At 37.6% G+C, this 26,388-nt stretch overlaps 3 protein-coding genes across 5 annotated transcripts; 2 read left to right on the forward strand and 1 right to left on the reverse strand.

The window, feature by feature from the left end:
• Positions 1 to 6,616: 6,616 nt before the first annotated feature.
• LOC109056479 lies at positions 6,617 to 9,816 on the forward strand. Its single transcript, XM_042759021.1, has 2 exons — positions 6,617 to 6,806; positions 8,836 to 9,816. The coding sequence occupies exons 1-2, from the start codon at positions 6,733 to 6,735 to the stop codon at positions 9,473 to 9,475; spliced, it is 714 nt and encodes a 237-aa protein (XP_042614955.1). The 5' UTR covers positions 6,617 to 6,732; the 3' UTR covers positions 9,476 to 9,816.
• Positions 9,817 to 10,939: 1,123 nt separating this feature from the next.
• LOC109056480 (E3 ubiquitin-protein ligase ZFP91-like) lies at positions 10,940 to 19,518 on the reverse strand. 3 transcript variants are annotated; one of them, XM_042759002.1, is made up of 12 exons: positions 18,760 to 19,518; positions 18,439 to 18,473; positions 17,116 to 17,217; positions 16,960 to 16,996; positions 16,455 to 16,565; positions 15,897 to 15,974; positions 15,645 to 15,818; positions 15,438 to 15,485; positions 15,244 to 15,322; positions 15,039 to 15,153; positions 14,847 to 14,946; positions 10,940 to 12,147 (listed from the first exon to the last, which is right to left on the reverse strand). In XM_042759002.1, the coding sequence occupies exons 1-12, from the start codon at positions 19,146 to 19,148 to the stop codon at positions 11,166 to 11,168; spliced, it is 2,250 nt and encodes a 749-aa protein (XP_042614936.1). In that variant the 5' UTR covers positions 19,149 to 19,518; the 3' UTR covers positions 10,940 to 11,165. The 3 variants fall into 3 exon arrangements, with proteins under 3 accessions (XP_042614936.1, XP_018929228.2, XP_018929229.2); XM_019073683.2 differs by having other exon boundaries at positions 15,438 to 15,488; positions 18,760 to 19,517; XM_019073684.2 differs by lacking the exons at positions 16,960 to 16,996; positions 17,116 to 17,217; positions 18,439 to 18,473 and having other exon boundaries at positions 15,438 to 15,488.
• Positions 19,519 to 22,303: 2,785 nt separating this feature from the next.
• On the forward strand, positions 22,304 to 24,572 carry LOC109065393 (GTPase IMAP family member 7-like). The gene is made up of 4 exons (XM_042759034.1): positions 22,304 to 22,551; positions 23,079 to 23,197; positions 23,286 to 23,322; positions 23,483 to 24,572. Exons 1-4 carry the CDS (start codon positions 22,530 to 22,532, stop codon positions 24,316 to 24,318), a joined length of 1,014 nt encoding a protein of 337 aa, XP_042614968.1. The 5' UTR covers positions 22,304 to 22,529; the 3' UTR covers positions 24,319 to 24,572.
• The last annotated feature ends 1,816 nt before the right edge of the window (positions 24,573 to 26,388 follow it).

The following is a 26,388-nucleotide window of genomic DNA, read 5'->3' on the forward strand; positions in this document are numbered from 1 at the left end:
ACAAACATGTAATGATCAGATAATTTTTTTAAAATGCACATATAACACTTCTACACATGCACATTTCACATCATATTACACAATAGACATGCACACACGTTATTGTCAAGTAATAATTCACCCTTCATTCTCCTTACACACCCTTTGCAATGTTTCATGGGAACATTACACAGGCATAACAGTTTTTATACGGTACAAATTTTATTTTCTATCCCTAACCCTACCCCTCACAGAAAACTTTAGTTTATCAAAAAACTTCAATCTTTGTGATTTATAAGCTTGTTTTCTCATAAAATGTCCCCACAAGGTCAAAATTTGGTATTACTATCCTTATTGGGTCATTTGGTCCCCATAACGTATTGAATACCAGGACCACACACACACACACACACACACACACACACACACACACACACACTTGTATATGTGGTTTACAGGGGCTCTCCATAAACTTAATGGTTTTCATGAACTGTATTTTCTATCCTGTTAGGCTAACCCTATCCCTCAGAAAACTACTGGCATTTTTGAATTTCAAAAAAACACAGTTTAGTACATTTTTAAAGCATTTGGTTTACAAATACACAGGAAGTGTCCTCATAAAGGAAGCGTTTTAATACTCATGTCATTATACACATTTGTGTCCTCATAAACCATGAATTCAATCACACACACACACACACACACACACACACACACACACACAATCTGATTCTCACACAGATTCTCCCTCCTACGCAAGCGCACACACACACATTCCCCCTTTCTCACCTCTCTCTCTCTCTCTCACACACACACACACACACACTCTCTCTTTAACGCATCCCCTCCCCCTTCCATTCTCTCACACACATCCTGCCTCATGAGCACACATCACATACACACAGTCACATTCTCTCTAACTTTGTAATTCACTTGCACATGCATACACTCAGACAAATACACACATACAATAACACACATACACACCCCTCCCCCTTTCACAGGCATCCTGCTTCTCTTCCAATAACGCGCGCGCACACACACATACACACACACACACACACACACACACACACACACACACTCAGATCACAAACATAAACTCCAGCCCCTCTCTTCCAAACACACATCCTGCTTTTCCTCTCACAGTTGTACACACACACATACAAAAAGTCACCAAACTGTAAGTAATTGACAGCAACCTGCTTGAATGACAGCTCAGATATTTCCATTTATTGTAGTGCAAGTTTAAAATGCCTAAATTAATAATAAATTATTATATGGTAGTGTTTTTCTTTCTACACCAGTTCCAGTCTTTTCATACAGTAACCAGGTGCTGAATCATTAATGCTCTTCCACCAGAATTCCTCTATACAGTACGTCACCTAAATCAAAGACCGATCCAGGCTTGCTAACATATAGATTTTAAGTAGATATTGAACACACTAAAATCAGTGTAAAGCGCAACAACTTCAATAATCACAAAAAGGCCTTGCCTGTACATTTTTCTCTGTTACACTTTTCTAGGACCAGAGTCTGACAAGACATCTGCCAATTGACCTGGAATAAAAAGCAGAACTTTATGTAGCCAGCAGAGGGCATGAGTGTTTCCTAAGTGTGGCTAGGGGAATTAATCCAAACAAACATCAACAGATGGTACACTTAATAACTGCAGACTGCAAATGTAACAGGAATGAAAAGCATTTGAATGATAAATGTGAAGAAGTAACCTTCTAAAGCTATACATCACTGTTCGTACAGTAGATTATTCTAGATATTTGTAACAGTAAATGATAATTTTGAGGAGAAATTTCCAGGGATAGTCCACCAAAAAAATTATATTCTGGATATTCCTTCATTTTCTCACATTTATTCATCTCCTTCCAAATCTGTACAAAGATTTTTTTGAATAAACATCAATAAATTGATTTATAGGCCTCCAAAAAAAGAGAAAAAGAAGAAAAAAAAGAGAAAGAGACATTTTGGTAACAGTTTACAGTAAAGTCTTATTTGTTAATATTAGTTAATGCATACATTCATGTGAACTATGAACTTTTAATGTTAGGTCATAAAAATACAGTAGTTCATTTTTTATGTTGGATACAGTGCATCAAGTAATGTTAACAGAAGTTAAGATTAGCTAGGATTAATACATTTTGTGGAGGTTCAGTTAACTATTGTTAACAAATGAAATCTTATTGTAAAGTGCTACCAACATTATATTTTAATGCATTAAATAACGCAGGTTTAATAATATAGGCTTGGAACGACATGAAGGTGACATGAGTAAATGATGACAGAATGTTCATTTTTGTGTGAACTATCCCTTATAAATACAAATAAATGCATACAGTAATTTTTAAATGCAAACAAAAGTAGGATAAATTCGCCAACTCACTTTTTCACTTTGATCATCATGGTCAAAAAAAAAAGGTCTGCAGTGTCTGCTATGAGTCAACAATCTCAAAAGGTAATAAAACATATAGTACATATACGTTTTGATTAATCTTTAAAGGTATTTACATTCATTGCTACAGTTTAAAATCTCATTTTAATGACCAAGGAATATATTAAAATAACTTTCATAAAATAATATCTTGTTCAAACCCTTCCCTCCTGCTTTCCACATGCTGGAATGCTGAATTCCAGTGAACTGCATCCAGATCTTCTGACTCTCTACAGTCTCTATGCTGTAATGAAATTCCTTCTCCTCATTCTTATCATACTGTCCTCTTCCTCTCCACCCATTTGTTCTCTTTTTTCATCACATATCAAGTCTCACTTCCTTATTTTCTCTGCGCCTCTTCTTGTCCTTCGGGACATTGTCTTTGGTGCTTTCTCCACCTCTGCTGGCAGAGAGCGGAGGGTGTCAGATGTTTGGCCAGTCCAGTGCACGAGGTCCTGCAGCACTCGCACAATCCACATCTTCAGACGGAAGCTCCCACTAACCGCTTGACCATCCAGCTCCTTTCACACAAGCACAGACAGATTATTTATGAAATTTAGATATTTTTTTAATCAGAAAGCTTTACAACAGCTTTACATTTATGAGAAAACAGAGCAACATTATATTTAAACGGCTGGCTAAATATAACATGAGCACCTCTTTAACTTTAGCTTCAAATTTCTGGCCCTCCACTAGTAGCTGCTCTGTGCTTGCCAACAGGTGCCCCAGACGATCCCTCACAGTTTTCCATTTTCTCTTGTACTCGCTGTCTTCATCGGAAAATTCTGCATCCTCCCGGGTAATGACATCTTCCAGAAGTCGCAGACACTCCTTGAGAGCAGCGTGCAGGATAGATATTTTCTCTGCATCTGACAGCTGAGGAACCAGTGGAGGAATGGACACTAAATAACCTCCATCAACCGGCGAGGACGGCAGTGATTCACTGTTTCTCTAAACGGCGAGACAAAGGGAATGAGAACATACAAGAAACGTTGAATGCAATAAGCAGGAAATACCTGATGACGAAACTGATAAACAAACATGTGGTGAACAAATGACAGTGTATAAAAGCAGAAATTAAAAAATAATAAAAGATAGAGCCAAACAAACTTACATAATCTTGGATAGCCAACACATAATTTCCATAGGTCACCTAAACATTTTATTGTTTTAATTGTTGTTTATTTAACATGGACAATATAGAAATCCATTATTGCACAGTCTTGAGCAGTGAATGTTCTATTTATATTTAGGGCGAATTTGGGTAAACTAGGAAACTTTTTGCCATTGAGATGACTTGGTTAGGCTTTGAATAGGAACCTATTCAACAAGCAACAACAATCTAAAATTTAACACACACACACACACACACACACACACAGAAAAGAGAGAAATAATGATCAAAATTTATAGTTTAAGCCTGTTTTTTTTTTTATCTATTTAAAACTCCCAAAAAGTTGCATATCCATTTGAGAGGATATGCATTTCTCAGGATTCTAAACTTTTTGATTGAAAAACACATTACTAACATTTTAGCCTTGTATATTTTCTCTCACCTTCAGCCAAAACTTTGCTCCCAACCTCAGCCTGTCCTGAAACATCTGATGCTCACAGAAGCATGTTGTTGGCATATTATTAAGTCACTAATTAATAATTTAGAAACCTCTGAAGCCAGGTCGGTCCTTCGGCAGATCAGCTCGTGCTGTACTTGGGCTGAATAGGAATCAAATGTTGCTCACCTATTTCTAAAATTCAAAGACTCCCCTACATTCCCACCGCTCCCAAGTTTCAGGCTTCGTTTCCGCCGAAACACAGAATTGTTCAGGGAGAACAACAGAACATGTGATGGACCTGAACAATCTGGCAGGTAACCAAAAATGCATTTATAACTGGAACAATCACGCTTTATAACCCAGAAGCGCTTCCCATCCGCTGCGCGCACCGACAGGTCTGGACACACAGACAACGCTGTCACTTCTATAACACCGCAGATATTCCTTCAGCTAAATCATGGCATAATGCCGATGACCGAAGTTTGGGTCGCACACCAGGCCATAATTAGGAAATGCTCAACAGTTCAATATAATAATCAGATTAGATCTGTATAAATAAGCTCTATTTTGAGACTTACGTATAACTCCAGGAGTTGGATGCATTCCTTATGAAGCAGCCGGGCTAGAGCTGCGGTCCTCCCTGCGTGGCCCCGAGACCCATGACGACCGTTTGTACCTCTGCCAGCCATTTATACTCAAAAACACCTAATGTTTGAAAAATAACGTTGGAATCAACAGCAGGAATAAATCAGCATATATCCTTGCTTTTATAGGACCCCACTATAGGCTTGTACTACCATAGGATGTGTAGATGTTAAATTGTGATGATCCTCAGACGCTGTTTGTCACTAGCGGTTATTTCACTGTCGCCAAAATATCTCGCATGACTTATAGCACGACTTCCAAAACGCTGTTCTTCTCCTGTTTTAAGATGTAGTTCTGAATTACCCGTGACTCCGCCTCCCGCGTTTGAGGGGCTGGGAATGTCACGACGGAATTTCATTGGCTAGAGTTAACATCATAGATCCACCCACCGCAGAGCGGGCTACAAGTTTACCAGTGAGGCAGACGGTGATGTTGTTTTATGTTGTTGCCAGTTGTTTAAATTATTTAAAGCATGTCAAGATATTCCTTAACGACTTTAGATTTTAATACAGAAATGCTTCACTCCAGTTGGTAGCAGAAAACATTTTTAAATCAGCCAAAATTTGTGAGTTCAGTTTGTGAAATCTGCTGCTTTCTGCCAAATTCTGTGGTCGGGCCGTCTATTTATAAGTACCTAATCACACAAGGAATTGATTTCTATCAAGTGAAATAAAATGTAAGGGTGGTATAACAGGGTTGTATTCCGCTTTTCTATTTTTCTAGGCTTATCTACCTCCCCTTTTTACAATAGGGGAGACTGGAGAGTGCTGTAAGCTGTTACAGACAGTTATTTGAGCTAGTCTTTGTGTCTAAAAAGGCCCATATTTTGTCTGTCAGAAGTGGAAATGCTTATACACAACCTTTCCCTAAATTGCGTCAGTCAAAAGTGATGCAGTTAAAACCTATTTCACTATCAGAGTGAAACAATAATAGAAAACAATTTAAATTTTGTGCATGAATTTTATTGTGGAAATCAATTTACTTTTAAAGTAATTACTATATTATAGTGTAATAATCCTCTTTTTATACAAGTTGTAAGGCTTACATTATATTAGTTATTTCTGTAATTATGCTATACACAAATAATGATGTCATATTATCTTGATGAATAATAGTCTATGATGTACTGTATTACACAGATGTTTGTCAGTGGGTGTATATCAAATGATGTGAAACATTTCTTTTTCATTTTGTGGTTTCACTAGAAAGTATTTAGAGAGCTGTCACATCTGTGCAAAAGTGATAGATCAGAATGTGACTCTGTTTGCACACCTTGCATGAGAGAAGATATATGCACTATTGCCATATTCCTCCTGTCACTGATAACGAATGCAACAAACACTCATCTTAAACATTAAAAATAAATTCCAGTGCTGGATCACCATTTACTGAAACACTTATTGTTAACAAAGCTGTTCCATAAAGCAATGGGGACAAAATAGTGATGAGGACATGTCCCACCAGTGTCGCTGTGTATAATGCATATGTCTCTCTGTGTGTTAGGCCTGTTTTAAAAAACTTATATCCCTCAGTGTTATTTTAGTAGACTATTGTTTATATATAAGCCTATTTTGAATTAGATTTTATTTTTATATTAATTGTAATTAAAATATAATGAAAATGTCTATATATATATATATATATATATATATATATATATATATATATATATATATATATATATATATATATATATATATAACATATATTAATTATAGTAATTTTGTTATGCACATTTTTAATTTTTTTTTTCAGATTTAGTTTTTAGAACTTCAACTTAAAATGATTTTATTTCAGTTAGTTGCCGAAGTACTAATTTTCAGTATTATTTTAGTATTTACGATTCAGTATTAGATTTATTATTTAAATTTTATTTATATTATTGCTTTATTTTAATGAACAAAAACGATTTTTAATACTCATGTTGATATAATTGTCGCAATACCATTCCGCGCCTCGCGGTGGCACATTCATTTACTTTTTATTTCCACGACAATCTGTTCGGGGACCAAGAAGAAAAACTGACTTCCTGATAAACAAACGATTCAAATTCTTCGATATCTAATCATACAGTTTTTCAAAGATTTGGATGACAGTTCTACTGTCGATATGAATTCGCTTGTGGGATACGGGGTTTCATCCGAGTCAGAGGATGAAGAGAAGGGAGAAGACAATCCGGAGGAGTAAGTCATTCATAATTAAATAAACAAATAAATACCTGCTTATATTTATAATATCCGTTTTCAGTCAATATAGGAGTTTTTAATTTGAAAAGGCCAAGTGTGAAGAGTAGCTTCTTTCCAAAGTCGTAATCTTGAATCTTAAAGGGATAGCTCATACAAAAATAAAAATTCTGAATTTCTGTCATCATTTACTCATTACAAACCAACATTAATTCTGCACTGGAACAAAATAATTTAAAAAAAATGAGCTGGTTATCGTGATATTTGAATTGAGTAAGAGTGAATGGGGACTGGGGCTGTCAAGCTCCAAAAAGTAAAAAAAGCTTATAAAAGTAACGTTAGTCCAGACGACTTGTGGACTGTGTTCCAAGTCTGCTGAAGCCAAATAATAGCCCCTTTTTGTGAGGAAAAGACTGAAATTTAAGCCCTGTAATTTAATACTGTAAATCCAAATCTTGTTTGAGAGAGGTGCTCACCATTCACTTACATTATGTGGTAAAAAAACAATTGTAGTACAATAGGATAACTAATTTTGTGTTTTATCTTAAAAGTATAGTTTAACTTGCAGATAAAAGTACAATTTAAAAAGCCACTTAAGTGTACTTTAAGAGAGTACACTTTCATAACTTCTTAACACTGCACTTTGTAATAATGCCAAATTGAAAGTTTTAATTTAACATACATTTTAAATAGGGATGTAACGATTCACTCAACTCATGATATGCAGTTCACGATACTGATTTTCCCACGATTTAAAAAAAAGGCAAATTATAAATGAAAAGTTGCCCTTTTATTATTTCTCAGCCAAAATTATGTAGCACGATGTCTATTTGTGAAACTGAAATTTTAAAACAAATCCCATACAAATGCAAATAAAAAAAACTAAAAATAAACTTAAAACCACTATATTTTAATAACAATCCAAACAATGAGGCTGCATACATGCAGTTTATAAATCAAATCATAGGTTAACCCAATAAAAAAATAACTAAAACAATTCACTCTCTGACAGCAGGTGGCGCTTATGTAACAGCAGCGATAGAGCGTTTCTTTGGTCACCGCTGGAAACAAAGCAGTGCTGCGCTTATAAATACTACATTATACAGACAAAATAAAAAGAAAATATCATCTAAACTTTTCCCTCAGAGATATATTCATATAACCCCCCACCCCAAAATTTATCGTGATTCATTTAACATCTTAACTGACTTGAATCGTCAAAAAATGATTTTATCGAATTTTACGGCTTGGGGTGCATTGTTAAACAACCCTAATTTTAAATCATTATATTTAAAATGATAATTTGTTGTGCTTTAAAGATTATTTTTGAAGATTTTTATTTTTATGTGTTGACTAACATACTAAAGCAAATGTAAACGCTTGATTCTAATTCGAACTATAGTGTGTATTTGATATGACATTTAAAGTTAATACATTAATACATTGACATTTACATTAATACATAAAATGAATACAATTACAAATGTGTAAATACAAATATATATAAAAATATCTAAAATACAAATTTCAGTGGAAATGACATTAAAGTGTAATTTAGTTTATAAATGCATTCCAGTTCCTTTTTCAGTACACTTTAACCATATTTAAAAGACAATAAGAAGTAATTATGAAATCACATATTAAGATGTACTTAAGTCCTACTGAAGTGGGCCGAAAAGCACTCTTAAGTTCAACTAATTGAATTTAATATAAATTTAAACTATAATACATTTTAATTTCAATGCAGTTAACATGCAATTAAGCACCTGAAAGCATTACATTCAGTTCACACTTAAGTATATGTTATTTCAACAATAAGTACTCTTTTTAAAAGTATGATAAAGTGTGATGAAGGTGTTTTTTTTTTCTACTATGTAAGAATAAACTGAGAACTTTGACAGCGGTGGTCACCATTTATATTTTCATGAATAAATGACAACATAATAAAAAAGGTCAGTTATTCCTTTAATAAGCTTAGAAGGATCATGTATCACTTTATAGATAAATGTCTTTAATTATTTCTGCTTAGGTCCTTCAAAAAGACAGAAAGTACTGTAGAGAAGACAAAAAGCCGTAATTTCCTGTTGGAGTCGGAATTGCTTTCCAGTGAGTCTGTATCTGGTCCAGAGAATGAGGATCAAGAGGAGACGCCCAATGCTGATCGCTCCTTTTCTGAGCCCTTGCCAACCCCATCTGTCCGTCCTCACACGCACAAGCTTCCACCTCCACCTCTGGGAGGATCCAGCTTGGGTGGAGTGCTTACAGGAAGCAGTGTGTTTGCTAACCCCTTTAAAGAACTGGCTGAGGAGAGACTGAATGTCCTACAGAAACACGTACCTCTTACTTTACAAGCTCGCCCCACCCAGATTGACGGTAAGCGCATTTGTGTGGCCTACAGGAAGGATGGCCGCTGCCGCTTTGGAAGCTGCTGCAAGTTCGCACATGACAGCGATCTGCAGAGTAAACGTGTGGTCACCTCTGACAGTGGACCGAAAGACAATGTTGCAGTTTCACACAATCAAGTTCCTCTGGCTTCTTGTAAGGAAGACACAGAGACAGACGGAGAGAAAGACAGTGAACAGCGAAAGAAGAGAAGAGTGGGCGTGAATGATTCTCTCATTCCACCAAAACGTGCACTCAAGCAGTACGCCAGACTCTCACACTCCTAAGACGTTATTACAGTCAGAAATTCAAAACTTAGTGTCTTTATGACACAATTTGGGTAAAACACCCACGATGTTATGTGTTATATTTATTGAATTAATATGCTACTGATGAGATTATGGTAAGTGGTCTGTAAAATGTGTTTCAGACTTACTCCACAGGCAATTATTTTATAGACAAAGGCGATGTGGTCAATACTAGCAGAGAGAGACTTGTGAAAATTCTTCAAACAAGTTTAAGGAAAAGATGTCATTATTTTATTTGGGTTTTATCTGGCTTCCAAAACCCACCCTTTTTAATCTTACATTAGTTTAAGGTTTTGAAACGATAAATGTATGTATACAAATTGTGTACTTGATGACTCTAAAAATGTATATGGTCAATATATTTTCAAACTTTAGTGTCCCTTTTTCACTATAACGGTTAATTTCACCTAGGGATGCACGATATATGGGTGTTGTATCTGTTACTGGTGATATAGGGTTTTTTTTTTCATAAAATTGTTAGCCTATAAGTTTAAATTGGATATACAATAATGTTCAAAAGTTGGAGGCAGATTTGTTTGAAAGAAATTAGTACATTTATTCAGCAAAGATGCATTAAATTCATGCAGTGACAGAAAAGACATTTATAAATAATGTAACAAAAAATTATCTTTCGAGTTAAGGCTGTTATTTTAAACTTTATATTCATCAAAGAATCGTGAAAAAAAGGATCATGGTTAACACAGCACACCTGTTTTCAACATTTATAATAATAAATGTTTCATGAGCACCAAATCACCATATTAGAATTATTTCTAGAGGATTATGTTACACAGAAGAGTAACGGCTGCTGAAAATTCAGCTTTGCCATCTCAGGAATAAATACATTTTAAAATGTATTAAAATAGAAAATAATTATTTTTAATTATACTTATATTTCACAATATTAGAATTTAAAAAAAGTGTTGTGTTTACATAAAATTAGTTAAAAATATATATACATATCAAAACCAATAGTACACCAAACGTTTGAACAATAGTGTATATCAGTATATATATATATTTTTTGCATTTATATTTTCGCCATCATTAAATGCTCAGTTAAAGTAAATTTTTAAAAACACTAATAATTTAATAATTATTTAACAAATTTCAAAATGAATATCTTTTTCGTAGGATGCCTAAATTCACTTGTAACATTTAAAACAATTTTTTTGTTTTTAGTGTTTTATTTTAAACTTATTTAGACAAAATAGGATGGAATTTTAATATTGACCATAACATGAAAATAATTATCGGCTTATGTGTAATATGGGTGCATCCATAATTTCTACAGTACCAATTCAAGCCACATGACCGCACAAGTTTGCTTACACACAATGGGTTTACTCACATAGACTAAACTGAATTAAGTTCTGTGGAAGCCTCTACAGCCACAAAACAACACACTCACACTCACACACACACACACACACAAAACAGATGTGGTTGTCGGAGGGGACTATAACTGTTTATATACAAAATGAACAATAACAATAACTCAAACACAGTCTCCCTGGTACACACATTTCTACAAAGCTACCAAAAGTTAATGCGATTACATACAATATATTTATGACTCTATATATTTAACTTCAGGGCGTTGTAGGAGTGCGACAAATAACAGTCATCTCACTATCTTCCATGTCAGACCTTCAACTTCCTTCCTTCACTACATCAGAACACGCTGTATTTGGCCGTCTGAACTGTCTGTCATGTTTTGCTCCTCCCCCCCTCCACCCATCTCCCAAACCCCACCCCCATTTCCATTCTCATTAGTCCCGTCTCCCTCCCAGACCACCTGTCTCGTCTCTAAAGAAATAGAGGAAGACTGGGTTGATGTAGATGAGGAAACAGCATCGCTCCCGAATCCCAAAACGCTCCGGGAGTCAGCGGGCGCCTCGGGCAGGGTTTGGGAGAGGAGGGGAGTATTGGAAGCCGGGTTGTGGCTTGGGGGTCTAGGGAGGGTCAGGTTTTGATGTGACTGGGCGGTTTGAAGAGGCAGCTGCTGCTGAGGAAGAGCTCTGAAGGCCATGTGGACAATCTGGGATTGAGAGCTGTAGGACTGAATGGGCAGCTGCTGGACCAAAGCAGCCTGCTGGGTGACGCTGGTAGTGGAGGGCTGAATGGGTAGCTGTTGGATTTGGTGTTGCTGCGAGATGGGAGTCGAGACGAACTGTAGTGGCATCTGCAGAGAGTGAGTGGAGGTCTGCTGCGAGGGAGCTCTGTTTTCCTCTTCTGTCGACGACAAGGCCAGGGTAACGGGTACCTGCATGGTGTGTAGTGGGTGATCCTGATCCACAACCATCACTGGACCCAAGTGCGTCACTGGGGCCACCTGACCCGCTGGTATTGCTGAGCTCCCCTGAGCCTCAGGGACCACCTGCTCTGCCTGCATGGAGCCCGTGGAGGTCTCCAGCAGCGTGGTGACTCCAGCAGGAGTGGTGATGAGTGCTCCAGCATTGGCGGCCAGGGCTTCGGCAATAAGCACCTCAGGGTGGCTCTTGGCTTTGTGGGCCACTACACTGTCCTTCTTTTCGAACTTCTTGCCGCAGATGCTGCAGGAGAACTGGTACGTGGCATCGGCGTCGTGCTTCTTCATGTGCCAGTTAAGGGAGGCCTTCTGACGGCAAGTGAAACCACAGATTTCACACCTAGGAAGAAATGGGAAGCTTGAAATTTATCTATCTGTGAAATGACTATAGTGTTGAACTTTTTTGTTTTTTGACAATTATACAATGTCAAATGTGAAGTGTGTCATTTTTTCTCTGTTAAAATAATGAACATGAACAATGACAACTCAAACACAATCTCCTTGGTACAGACATTTTTACAAAGCTACCAAAAGTTAATGCGATTACATACAATATATTTATGACTATATATATTTAATTTCAGGGCATGTAGGAGCGCAACAAATATCAGTCATCTCACTATCTTCCATGTTACACCTTCAACGTCCTTCCTTCACTACATCAGAACACGCTGTATTTGGCCATCTGAACCGTCCGTCATGTTTTGCTCCTCCATGTTTGCGCCACATTTTGCCAATTCCAAACATCAATCTTAACAACTACTATGAATTTTGTATGTAATCATTTATAAGTGATATATATAATTGTTAATAAGGGCTGAAAGTGAAAACGGTATAATCAGGTGTGCATAAAAAAAAAAAGTCAATCTATTTCATGACATTTCAACTTGTGATTCATATTAAAAGGCCACTATTATGCCATTTCCAATGTTGCCTTTCATGCAGTGTGTAATGTAGCTGTATGTGAATGTAAACGATCTGCAAAGCTGTAAAGCTGAAAGTGCACGATAAATAAAGTTATTACCTCCCAAAATAAAGAATTGACTCTGAACAGCTGAAACGAGTCGTTAGTAATTCGAATCCAACTTTGGGGCACTAGCGGCGCCAGGATTTTTATTGTAGGTGGGCCTCCAGAAAACTGGATGGGCCAGTTAAAATAACACAACCTGTAAGTATTCTAAATAATAGATGTTTATATTTGTGTTCAAAATACAGAACTAGGGATGCACCGAATGTTCGGCAACCGAAATTATTTGGCCGAAAATGCAACAAAATGCAACAAAGATGACGGCAGTGTGGAATCATTTAAAACGGTCCGAGAAAGACGCAAAAATCATTTCAAGCACCGACAGCGAGAGACTGTTTAGTACTGCATCGCAGGTCTTCGATGAGAAGAGGAAGGAGTGGTTGTTGCTGGTTACTGTATGATGACTGAAATCGCGAAATGCCCATAAACAATTAAATGAACTGCAAAATGTTATGTTTTCTAATGAGCGATTTGCATGTATTCAAATAGCGCTGCGTGAGCTCGTGGTAGGGTTCAAAGTCCGAAGCGCCAGGAAAATCTATGCTGAAATAGTGTTACTGGTCAGGTACTTAGTAACATTTTTATGAATTGAATTTTATGAAGGCATGTGACAATGTGATACGTGCATCAAACGTCAAAGTAAAAGCTGAGAAAAAGCAAGAACTCCATCAACATTAATAAACGTTATCACTGTAATTTTACTGTTGTTCTGTAAAATAAAAGAAAAAAGACAATAATAAGGATAATAATAATTACAACAGCTCTATTAATACATTTATTATAGCATTCACACATGTTCAGACTGGGATCTGTAATATTTCCTAATGCTTTAAAAGACTCTACTGCTCAGCAAGGCTGCATTTATTTGTACAGTAAAAAAATGCATGCCTGATTCAAGAAGGGGGTCTCAAAAATGACCAAAAATTATTTTACAAACTTATTAAGTTAAATTGTGTTTTATTGGTATAATGTCTGCTAGAATGTTAAAAAAATGTTTTGACTATTCAATTTATGCAATGGTGAAAAAAATGGCAAGTGTTTCATTTTGTTTCATTCGGCCCAGTGTTTCATTTTGTTCGGCTTCGGCCAAGAATTCTCATTTCGGTGCATCCCTATAAAGAACTATTGAAATAGGTGTATCGTTTCTGACACCGCTGTACACGGTAGACCACAATAGACTAGGCCATCTGACCAATCAGAGCAGAGCAGGCTCACGTAAAGGAGGGGTTTAGAGAGACTGAATCTTTGAACTGCTTCGAACGAATCGTTTGAGAATCGCTGGAAAATGAGGACTCCTTGCCTTAAAGTCTCTGATATCCTGACAGCTTGTACTTCTGGAGACTCAAGGTAGTTTGTAGTTCTGGAAAATGGTGGCTCTGGAGACTAAAGGGGTCCTGATCCATTAATTTTTGGTTCAAAAGCTAGTTTTTCACCTCAAAAATAATAGTCTTTTGCCATTAATATCTTTTCTTCTCAACTTTTTTTTTATTTCTTGTCCAATGGTCACACCCCAATTAAGCAATTTCTATAGTATTACATCCTTATTATGTGCATTTAATAACTTTCTACTTTTCAGTGTCTTAAATCTATTTTTACCTGTAAAAGAAAACCTGCTTAATAATCATGCACATGTGAATACAAGGCAGTTTTCACTTCAGTCCTCGTTAACAATTATATATTATTTATAAATTATGTACAAAATCAATATCAATTAAGATCAATATAATATTAAAAGGACAACACTAATATTTATGTATTTTTTTTTTTTTTTACTAATTTGTAAAAGTTAAACCATCAAGCTTTAAAATTATACATCTCAACCCAAATCAATGTTTAACATCCTTTTTATTTAAAGTAGCCACGTAATAAGCAGAATAATGAACAGCTGGTCATTATCACAAAATTAAACCCTTCAGGAGATTTTTTTTTTTTTTTAAGAGGCTGTACTTAGTCCTCTCAATTGGAAAAGTAATACTGTGCAGTAGTCTGTAAGCAGCAGAGATTCGACTTACTGCAGTGGTTTCTCTCCGGTGTGTATCATTCGATGCACAGCCAGGTTGTGAGAGCTCTTGAAGGCGCGAGCACAGAACTCACAGATATAGTCTCTCTGATCTGCAACACAGACTGTACTTTAAAAAAGCCACCCAACCAAAGACACTTCATGATAACTATTTCAGTCTTTAAACTGGATCTGTTTATCTTACCGGTGTGGTGCTTGGCATGCCGCAGTAGTTGTTTCTGCAGCCGGAAGAGTCGTCCGCATGAGGGATGAGGGCAGACGTACTTCTTCTTCATCAGGTGTTGGTATTTGATGTGATGCTGCAGGAGAAAAACACAACAGAAAGGTTTCAAGTCTAATTTTTGTGTCAGGTTTCAGTCAGTGAGGGAAACACTAGTTTGCGTTTGTACCTGTAAGTAGCGCGGATGGGCCAGCACTGTACCACATCCTTCCATTTCACAACGCACATACTGCACAGGCGGCTTTTTCCTGAGTACAAAAACAAATGATCTCCAGTTAATGTAGGGAATTTATTTATACATTTGTAAAGAAAACTTCAGGTTTTAGGACTGTTTTCAGCGTTCAATGTGAGATGCTTTTTTACCTTCTCTTAGGAAGACGAGGACTTTTATCATCTTTCCTTCTTCGCCCTCTTCTAAGACAAAAAACAATAAAGTCTGATGGTTAATATTTGTTTATCATTCACTAAGTGAGTGTTTAAAGGAGACTGTAAACCTAATGAGTAACATTTTGTTGCAGGAGTGTCAAGTTGTGTTTCCATCACAAACATAAAGCATCATCACTGACTCACTTCCTGGGTGGCTCGGCACCTTCCTCAGCTTCAGCAGCGGCCTGCACATCTGTGCTCTCCCCTCCCTCAGTTTTGATCTCTGTCTCTTGCTCTGTTGCAGTCTCTGGCAATGCAGCCTTGTCTTTCTTCTCCTTGAGTCTAGTAGGGGGTCTGCGCCTTGCCTTAGGAAAATCCCTGCACAGAAATACAACAGAAATGTAGATGGTGTAGGAGACGAGAACTTCAGAACACACAAATACACACTTCTCATACTTGGGATCATAGCTCTGGTCATTCAGGTCATCTCTAAAAGGGATGTCTTCATCACTGCTGATGGCGTCCTCTTCCTCACTGTTGAAACAAAAGAAACATCAGCAACAAGTCATAATCAGCACACATAATCTGATGGATGCGTGAAATCATATCTGGCAAACCCTGGAAATCAGTGTTTCTCAATCTTTCCACACCTTTTTCAAATCACTTTATTTAAATTATGACTAGAAAAACTGATATTTTCAATAGAAATTGTCTATATTATGATATTTTTTGATATTTCAGTTACTTTCCTTGATCTGGATTTCACAGTTTTATAATTCCCTGATATTTACCGGTTTTCCGTGACACTGGAAATCCTGACAAGTCTGAATAATTCATTTCTTTCATTTCATCATTAACTGATTACTGTAATCATCCTAAAACACAACATCAGATGTCTGCCATTTATAAAATGAAACGATAACTGTTTCCAAGAGGTTATAACAATGTTCAAGCCTCTAAAGCATTATAAGTGTCAATTGTAAATGACTACAATCAGTATATATGCAACATTACCTATGTGAATGGGGCAGGTAGTTTTCATCTTTTGGATCATCCAAAAATTGACTCTCTTCCTCTTCTACAACGTCCTCATCATCCATGCTTTCCTCTTCCTTTTTCTCCACACTGAAATATGGCAGTGACAATCATAGAGCTTGTTAGACCAACTCCAAAACACTAAAAGCCATCAGTGTCTTCAAAGACCCCACGAAATGGCTTGACGAACACTTTTTTCTTTCTGGTGTTGAAACTGGTCTTATTTTTTTTTTTTTTTGACCAACAGCCAATAGCCTTATGTTTACGTCACAGTGTAAATGATGATGCACTACTGGCTTTTGCTAGATGGAGGACAGAAACTTGAATGCATTTGATAATGCAAGATAGTTTTGGTCCATTTTTTTCATGGAATAGAAACGCCATGCATTTTAAATGCATATAAAGCCACAAAAATCCAGCTTTGATTTCATGGGGTCTTTCATTAGCAAGTGTCCATGTGTTCTCATGGTACATGTGCAATCACCTTGCTCCTGTCTTTTCGACCGCTTTATTGGCCTCCACTGCAAGCAGAATGTGCAACCATTATAGTTATTTATAGGTACGTTTTGTAGCGTGTATTTGATCAAGCTTTTGTAGTGGACCTGTTCAGTCTACTACATTTAAAAGCTCAGCAGCATACCATAGTCAATGTCCATTTCTGGCTCAATTTTAAACACAGTCCTAGGCGAGCCCCGGCAGGTGCGGGCCCCTGAGCGCACCTGCACCCGTCTGCCGCGGGCCGCTGGAAGAGAACACAGTCACATGAAGCAGAATCAGATCACATCCTAAAGCAAACTCACTTAAAACTCACTTTGACCTATGTTTACGTTTTTGTATATTTTATTACTAGTACTTTCAATAGTGAGTAAATCTATTCAAGTAAATCTATGATTTGCATATATTCATTACATACTAGTATGTATTTCTTTGCTATAGTCAATATCTCAATTAGCTAATTAGCTCTTACTGGTTACATATTGCAATTTTTGCCAATGAATTCTATAGCAATATGTGACTTAAATATTCAATACTTTACAATAAGGTCCCTTAACACAACACCTAAAATGAGCAATAAATTTGTTACAGAATGTAATACTCTTTGTTAACATTATTTAATAGAAATACAACTGTTCATTGTTAATTCATGTTAGCTCAGGTCCATTAAATTATATTTACAAATACAGCTTTTGATTATAATAATGTACAGTATTAGTAAATGTGGAAATTTAAACTGAGATTGATAAATGCTTTAGAAGTATTATTCATTGTTAATTCATGTTAACTATTTTTAACAAATGAAACCTTACTGTAGTTACCAGATATTCAGATAACTATTCACTACCTACTAGTTTGTTTTCCAATGGTTGCTGATATTGATTATTGAACTGAATATACACTACTACCTACTTATTATTACTTTTTATTAGACACTAGTAGTTTGTGTCCCAGTTATAACTAGTAGTAAGGTTTTGTTTTTTGTTACAATAACTTTATTTGACATAAGCAGTGAGAGGAAATGTTATCAGCAACAACTAGGATACACACTAGTGTCATAATACAGGTACTAGTATATTGAATAAAAAAAAAAAACTTTGTAAACTATAACATATCGTATCTATTGGGGGGAAGTGACTAGTTATAAACAAATAAAGTACTAGAACATAATAAATAGTTACTAGTAAGACTGTAACACAAACTATTCTAAAGTGAATCCCTGTATCCTTGAGTCACAGAGCTTCATAGAATTTAATGGCAAAAAACGTTAGGCCTATTTGTTAACTAACAATTCAATTGAATCATTATTATTTAGAATTCAAATGAAACAGAATACGTACTAGTATCGAATGAATACAGTCACTTTTGGAATACTCAGTTTTTTAAATAACAGAATCTTAATTAAACGGCTGACCATACACAGCCTCATTTAGATGCTCATTAACAAAATAAATGTCATTTAAAGTACCTCGATTAACCAGCGCATCCTTGTTTTCTTCAAACCTGTCATAAGACGGAGAAACAGGCTGGTTTATTTATGTCTCATGTTTCAGATTCTCCTTACAGTGTCAAAGATTGGGAGAGTGATTTATTTTGCCGAACTACTCGGTTAGAAACAGGTACTTTCACTAGTGCAAATGTAAACACTGCAGTCTGTCAGCATTACGCCTTAATGTGTGAAAGTGTCACAGAAATGCCATGCGTTATTATTAGGACCTGCACAAGCGAGGCCTTGTTATTGTGGCCGAAAAAATGTCATGTGTAATACAGACTCAAAAGTCGCACGTACTCATCCGGCAGGTCGCAGTCACCGCCGCGCTCTCTGCCCGCGTCCGACGAACCAGCAGCGGCTGCTGCGCTCTTCCTGCGCCGCGGGCATTTCGCTTTCCTCCGGCGATTCGCCGCAGCATCGCGTGTCACTTCATCCCGGTCTTCCCCGATATCGCTCTGTCTCCAAACGGGAATCGTTCGCGTTGACCTGTCACGTAAAACCCGCCCGGAACCCGCTACGCTCGTCGCAACTCCGTTTGTCTCGGGTGGGCAAGCCACGTCGGTCTTCCCGTCCCCGCGTCCTCTGACTGCCCTGCACGGGGTGGATGCGGTACTCTGCCCCGCGGATTTCTCCATGGCCGTCTCATTCTCCACCTCCTCTTTGTTGTTCGAGAGCTGCGGCTCCATCACTGCTAAAGTTGCTTTCTCTTACTTAAGGACGCCTCAAAAATTCTCAACGAAATGAAACATAGCTTGAAATAAACAGGAGGCATAAAATATGAAAAATGTTGGGTTGCTAACGGCCCTGATCCGATTGTCAAACATATTTCAGTGGACGCTCTTACTTCTCTTTGCAAATTTGGTGCAAAAATGTAAGTCTTACAAATAGAAAACTTAGTCTATCATCTCTATAATAACTGTGCAAAATTCATTTTAAAGACCCAGACCTTATTTTAACTTCTTAAAGCTATAGTAAGCCACGCTGTTAGCAGGGCCCACTACTGTCGCTCTTTGTTGCGTCTCCTTTAAGTCGAGATAAAGCCGAAGACGAGCTCGGCAGCGACACACAGCGCTACGGCTGTACGTGTGCCACTTTTCACTGACCTACAAAAGCTCTGTTGTGAAATACAAAAAACCAGCGTCGTTCCAGATGTACTTTAAATTGAAGAATATGGCGTAGTAGACTGTCACAGCATTTTAGGCGTTGCTGTCATTTTAGTTAAACATACACGTTTTTCCCCTTTATTGTAGAAATAGTAAATACCTAGAATTTTCTGAAAAAATGTGTCGCCGTAGTTCACTTTTATTTTTATTAATACTAACAGAATTCTGCTTTTTATTACATGAAAATTACAATAAAACTCGGAACTTTTACCATGCCTATATTATTTATTTTTGATAATCATTACTTTAGACTTATCATTAATTTTTCCTGCTTTTTTAAATACACACACACACACACACACACACACACACACACACACACACACACACACACACACACACACACACACACACATTCTCGGCTTGCCCTATACAAAATTAAATTGTGTAAAAAATGTTTTCATTATTATTATTATTTAGGTATCATTTTAATTTGTGTAATGTCCACAAAATGGCCTATGATTAGGTTCGTTGAGGTTGAACTGGAATATCCTACATAAAAAAAAGTCTGTGGCCAGCACATAGACTTTATAAAAACAGGGCCAGCACTACAGATAATGCTTCCCTTTTGTTCAAAGACGTCGCATCTGATTTGTAACAAGCATTATCGACAGAATCATCAGCCAATCAAATGTTGACGTTCCATGACAGCACGCCCTCTGCTTCCCCCAGCCAGAGTTGCGACTGCGAGGTTTTCTCGAAAAAACACCCAATCACGTTTCGAGGTGACCCCTTTATACACTCTGTGGGTGTCCCCCGTTTAAAATCGCGTTCCAGGAGTAAAATACACGTTTTTGGCGGGGTTCACATTCAAATTCACATTCCAGGGGCTAAATGTCAATGAGGTCGCTTCAATCATTAGACATAAAAAATAACTCGCGGCAACATTGTTAAAGGATCCCAATTTGGCAACACTGCGCCTAGCGTTTAGTTGGGAATTTCCAAGCCACTGTCGTCGGCGCCTACACCAGACCTTGTTGCCGATCTGCATTTTTCAAGGCACTCTTTTGCAGACAAAAGAGGAATAACTGAGAAAGGATAAACTACTCAAACTTAATTCGCTAACAACAATTTTGTGCGCCATTTCAACGATTGCAACTATGAGTAGCTAACAGCTAGCACCGAACACAACAAGTTATTTGGCCATGTTTATTTTTTTAATAGGAGTAAAGGGACATGGAATGACAGACGCGCTGACTTTATTTACAAGCGACAGGTGAGTGCTTTATGATTTGACGAGTATTGAATCATGCACATTGTTATGGAGGTGTAACGTTATGTGATGGTTGATAATACTGTGGCGGTGTGTGGATGTCCAGCATTTGTACAGTTTATTTCTTTTAATTTTGATGATTATAACTGACAACTAAGGAAAATCCCAAATTCAGTATCTCAGAAAATTAGAATACTGTGAAAAGGTTCAATACTGAAGACACCTGCTGCCACGCTCTAATTAGCTAATTAACTCAAAACACCTGCAGAGGCCTTTAAATGGTCTCTCAGTCTAGTTCTGTAGGCTACACAATCATGGGGAAGACTGCTGACTTGACAGTTGTCCAAAAGACGACCATTGACACCTTGCTCAAGGAGGGCAAGACACAAAAGGTCATTGCAAAAGAGGCTGGCTGTTCAAAGAGCTCTGTGTCCAAGCACATTAATAGAGAGGCGAAGGGAAGGAAAAGATGTGGTAGAAAAAAAGTGTACAAGCAATAGGGATAACCGCACCCTGGAGAGGATTGTGAAACAAAACCCGTTCAAAAATGTGGGGGAGATTCACAAAGAGTGGACTGCAGCTGGAGTCAGTGCTTCAAGAACCACTACACACAGACATGGGTTTCAGCTGTCGCATTCCTTGTGTCAAGCCACTCTTGAACAACAGACAGTGTCAGAAATGTCTTGCTTCAAAAAGGGACTGGACTGCTGCTGAGTGGTCCAAAGTTATGTTCTCTGATGAAAGTAAATTTTGCATTTCCCTTGGAAATCAGGGTCCCAGAGTCTGGCGGAAGAGAGGAGAGGGACACAATCCACGTTGCTTGAGGTCCAGTGTAAAGTTCCCACAGTCAGTGATGGTTTGGGGTGCCATGTCATCTGCTGGTGTTGGTCCACTGTGTTTTCTGAGGTCCAAGGTCAATGCTGCTGACCAACTTTATGGAGATGCAGATTTCATTTTCCAACAGGACTTGGCACCTGCACACAGTGCCAGAGCTACCAGTACCTGGTTTAAGGACCATGTATCCCTGTTCTTAATAGGCCAGCAAACTCACCTGACCTTAACCCCATAGAAAATCTATGGGGTATTGTGAAGAGGAAGATGCGATATGCCAGACCTAAGAGTGCAGAAGAGCTGAAGGCCACTATCAGAGCAAACTGGGCTCTCATAACACCTGAGCAGTGCCACAGACTGATCGACTCCATGCCACGCCGCATTGCTGCAGTAATTCAGGCAAAAGGAGCCCCAACTAAGTATTGAGTGCTGTACATGCTTATACTTTTCGTGTTCATACTTTTCAGTTGGCCAAGATTTCTAAAAATCCTTTCTTTGTATTGGTCTTAAGTAGTATTCTAATTTTTCTGAGATACTGATTTTTTTTTTAATATATTAATAATAAGAAGAATAAAATAAGAATTATATTTTAAAAACTACTATTAATTTATATTTATGTGAAACATTTTGTTAGGAAAAATACTCCGTGCACCTTTATTACTGTAACTGTCCCCTAGGATTGAATAAATTCCTAAACAGGCAACAGCTGCTTTACTGATAAATCAACTGTATTATGATCATGCAGTGGCGTCTTGTCTCCTGTAGATGGTAGTCTACACCAGATAATCCTTCCGGTAACTCGAGTAAACGAAACTTTTGATAAGAAACAAAAACGAAACCCAGTTTACATTAAGACGTGCATGATGTGCTCTTCATATAGAGGTGAGGTGTAACTTTTTTTGCATCCATTAGAGAGAATGGTTTATATTAACTTACATTTACATTGAAAAGAAGAAATCTGATTAAAGTAGCTATTTAATGAAACACAATCTACAGCCTTTTGTGTGATTTTAAAGAGACAGCAATCGTTTATTTACAGATAAAGCTTGTTTTAAAGCAGTACGAGTTGCAAACAGAGTTGGTGTAATACAAAATAAATTAGAAATTAAATCATAAAAACTGTAAGGTGTATTTATCTTAAAACTCATTACATGAAATGGCCTTGTTCATGGGCCAGGAACTATGGCCATTAAATCGGAGAGCTGAATTATTCAAGTGATAACTTTTCTGTAGATTCTACTGGGGTAGTGGAAATTTGTAAGTTTTGTTTTTGTTTGATAAAACTTTGCTTGATAAAATTTTGCCTCATAAAAGGAGATTTCACAGCAGTATGTCGCCTCAATAATTTCCAGTCTCCTCTTCACTGCATCTGTTAATAATCAAAAGATTAAAAATGACTTTCTTTATAGCTGCGCGGGGCATTTCTCCTGGACCATCAACAACGACCTCGAAGTCTTGGGTTGCATTTTTCTCCTCAGAACTACTGATACATTGTATAATTGTCACTGCTATTGCATTAGGGATTCAGGTACGCTTAAGTGTGTATTTTGTCATTTTTTCCACTAAAAGTTTCAAAATGTGATAAAATTTGTAACATTTATATAAATCATTTCTAGATCTTCACGCAACAAAAACAGGAGTTGGATGATATAGGTAAGTTATTTTAAAAATCTTTTTATATATAAATTCTACAACACAAAAATGGATGAATAGTATTACATATATATTTCATTGTTCTTTTAAATGGATGTTTGTAAACGTAATTATATTACCAAGAGTTTGAAAAAATTATGTCATTCTTGTTAATGTTTAGTGCATTATCCAGACAATCCACTCCGGATTCTTTTGGTTGGAAAAACGGGGGTGGGAAAAAGTGCAACAGGCAACACGATCCTGGGAAAAAAGGTTTTTAAATCAGAGATATCTTCCTCCTCTGTGACTGGACAATGTGAAAAATTTCATGCAATTCTAAATGGCAGAAAAGTGTCCGTCATTGACTCTCCAGGTCTGTTTGACACCAGCCTAACTAAAGAGGAAGTGGTCAACAGAATTAAACGCTGTATTCCTCTCTCTGCTCCTGGTCCAGATGTCTTCTTAATTGTGATTCAGCTGGGCAGATTCACAGATGAAGAGGCAGAAGCTGTTAGAATCATTCAAGCTGTTTTTGGTGAGGAATCTTCCATGTACACCATGGTACTTTTCACTCATGGAGATAGACTGGAGGGCAAAAACATTCACACATTTGTGCGGGACAACCTAAAACTGCTCAGATTAATCAAAACATGCAATGGACGATACCATGTGTTCAACAATAAAGAACAAAATCCTGAACAGGTCATTCAGTTGCTTGACCAGATTGATAAAATGGTCACTGGAAATGGTGGGCAACATTACACCAGTGAGATGCTTGAAAGGGTAGAAAGAGTGATTGAGAAAGAGAAACAGCGTATCCTGAAGGAGACAGAGGAGCAGAGACAGAGGGAGATAGGAGCTCTGAGGGCTCAACTTGAGGACGAAGCTTATGAAAAAGCTCTTAAAAAGTTAAATGAGAAATATGACCAGGAGGCAAGATACCAAGCTGAGATTATTCCGTTCTTAATCCAAGTGGTCAGTTTTTTGTTTAAAGCACTAGACAAATTCTTACTGTGACCTACGTGAAAACTGACCATGTGTCTAGGGAAAGAAGACACTGAAAAATCTCATGATTTATAGATTGTATTTTTGAAATTTATTTTAAAAAGAGTTATTAATTAATAGTAACAAAGCACGTTTACATTGCACATTCTGGTGAATGGGAACTCTGAATGTTTAATCATTTAAAGGTATGGGTATATGAAGGTGTATGTATAATGTCTGAGAAATGTGTCTCTGTATTGCAAACGCTAATAAATGAAGGACTTTCATTTATGTGTTCTATATACACTCACCTAAAGGATTATTAGGAACACCATACTAATACTGTGTTTGACCCCCTTTCGCCTTCAGAACTGCCTTAATTCTATGTGGCATTGATTCAACAAGGTGCTGAAAGCATTCTTTAGAAATGTTGGCCCATATTGATAGGATAGCATCTAGGGCTGTGCAAAAAATCGAATACGATTTTCATGCGCATCTCTTCAGTAAAGACGCTCCTGTGATTAGTAGTATATCTCCAGCACGTGCATTCAGATCAGGGTTGCCAGGTTTTCACAACAAATCTTGCCCAGTTGCTTCTCAAAACTAGTCCAAAACTAGCCCAATCGCGTTTCCAGGAGGTTCCCCGATAAAAATTGCATCCCGGGGTTAAAATATACGTTTTTGTCAGGGTTGCCCTGGTAATATTCACATTTTAGGGGCTAAATATCACGTTATTGGTATTGGGATCGCTTCAACCCGCGGACATGAAAAACAACCGCAGACTTGGCAACACTGGTTCAGGTGGAGCAGTATTTACTACACAGAGCCGTAGTCCACCGACAAGCTACACAAAATCGCTTTCAAAATCGACAAAGAATCGCCTGCGATTTTAAAATCGATTTTGTGTAGATTGTCAGTGAATTACGGCTCTGTGTAGTAAATGCCAACCAGTGTTGCCAAGTCTGCGGTTGTTTTTCATGTCTGCGGGTTGAAGCGACCCCAATACCAATAACGTGATATTTAGCCCCTAAAATGTGAAAACCTGGCAACACTGATCTTAACGCACGTGCTGTAGATATACTACTAATCACAGGAGCGTCTTTACTGAAGAGATGCGCATGAAAATCGTATTCGATTTTTTGCACAGCCCTAATAGCATCTTGCAGTTGATGGAGATTTGTGGGATGCACATCCAGGGCACAAAGCTCCCGTTCCACCACATCCCAAAGATGCTCTATTGGGTTGAGATCTGGTGACTGTGGGGCCCATTTTAGTACAGTGAACTCATTGTAATGTTCAAGAAACCAATTTGAAATGATTCAAGCTTTGTGACATGGTGCATTATCCTGCTGGAAGTAGCCATCAGAGGATGGGTACATGGTGGTCATAAAGGGATGGACACGGTCAGAAACAATGCTCAGGTAGGCCGTGGCATTTAAAAATGCCCAGTTGGCACCAAGGGGCCTAAAGTGTGCCAAGAAAACATCCCCCACACCATTACACCACCACCACCAGCCTGCAACAAGGCATGATGGATCCATGTTCTCATTCTGTTTACGCTAAATTCTGACTCTACCATCTGAATGTCTCAACAGAAATCGAGACTCATCAGACCAGGCAACATTTTTCCAGTCTTCAACTGTCCAATTTTGGTGAGCTCGTGCAAATTGAAGCCTCTTTTTCCTATTTGTAGTGGAGATGATTGTTACCCGGTGGGGTCTTCTGCTGTTGTAGCCCATCCGCCTCAAGGTTGTGCGTGTTGTGGCTTCACAATTGCTTTGCTGCATACCTCGGTTGAAACGAGTGGTTATTTCAGTCAAAGTTGCTCTTCTATCAGCTTGAATCAGTCGGCCCATTCTCCTATGACCTCTAGCATCAACAAGGCATTTCCGCCCACAGGACTGCTGCATACTGGATGTTTTTCCCTTTTCACACCATTCTTTGTAAACCCTAGAAATGGTTGTGCGTGAAAATCCCAGTAACTGAGCAGATTGTGAAATACTCAGACCGGCCCGTCTGGCACCAACAACCATGCCACGCTCAAAATTGCTTAAATCACCTTTCTTTCCTATTCTGACATTCAGTTTGGAGTTCAGGAGATTG

The sequence above is a fragment of the Cyprinus carpio genome, chromosome A1 (assembly GCF_018340385.1).
Source record: "Cyprinus carpio isolate SPL01 chromosome A1, ASM1834038v1, whole genome shotgun sequence".
NCBI classification, from domain to species: Eukaryota; Metazoa; Chordata; class Actinopteri; order Cypriniformes; family Cyprinidae; genus Cyprinus; species Cyprinus carpio.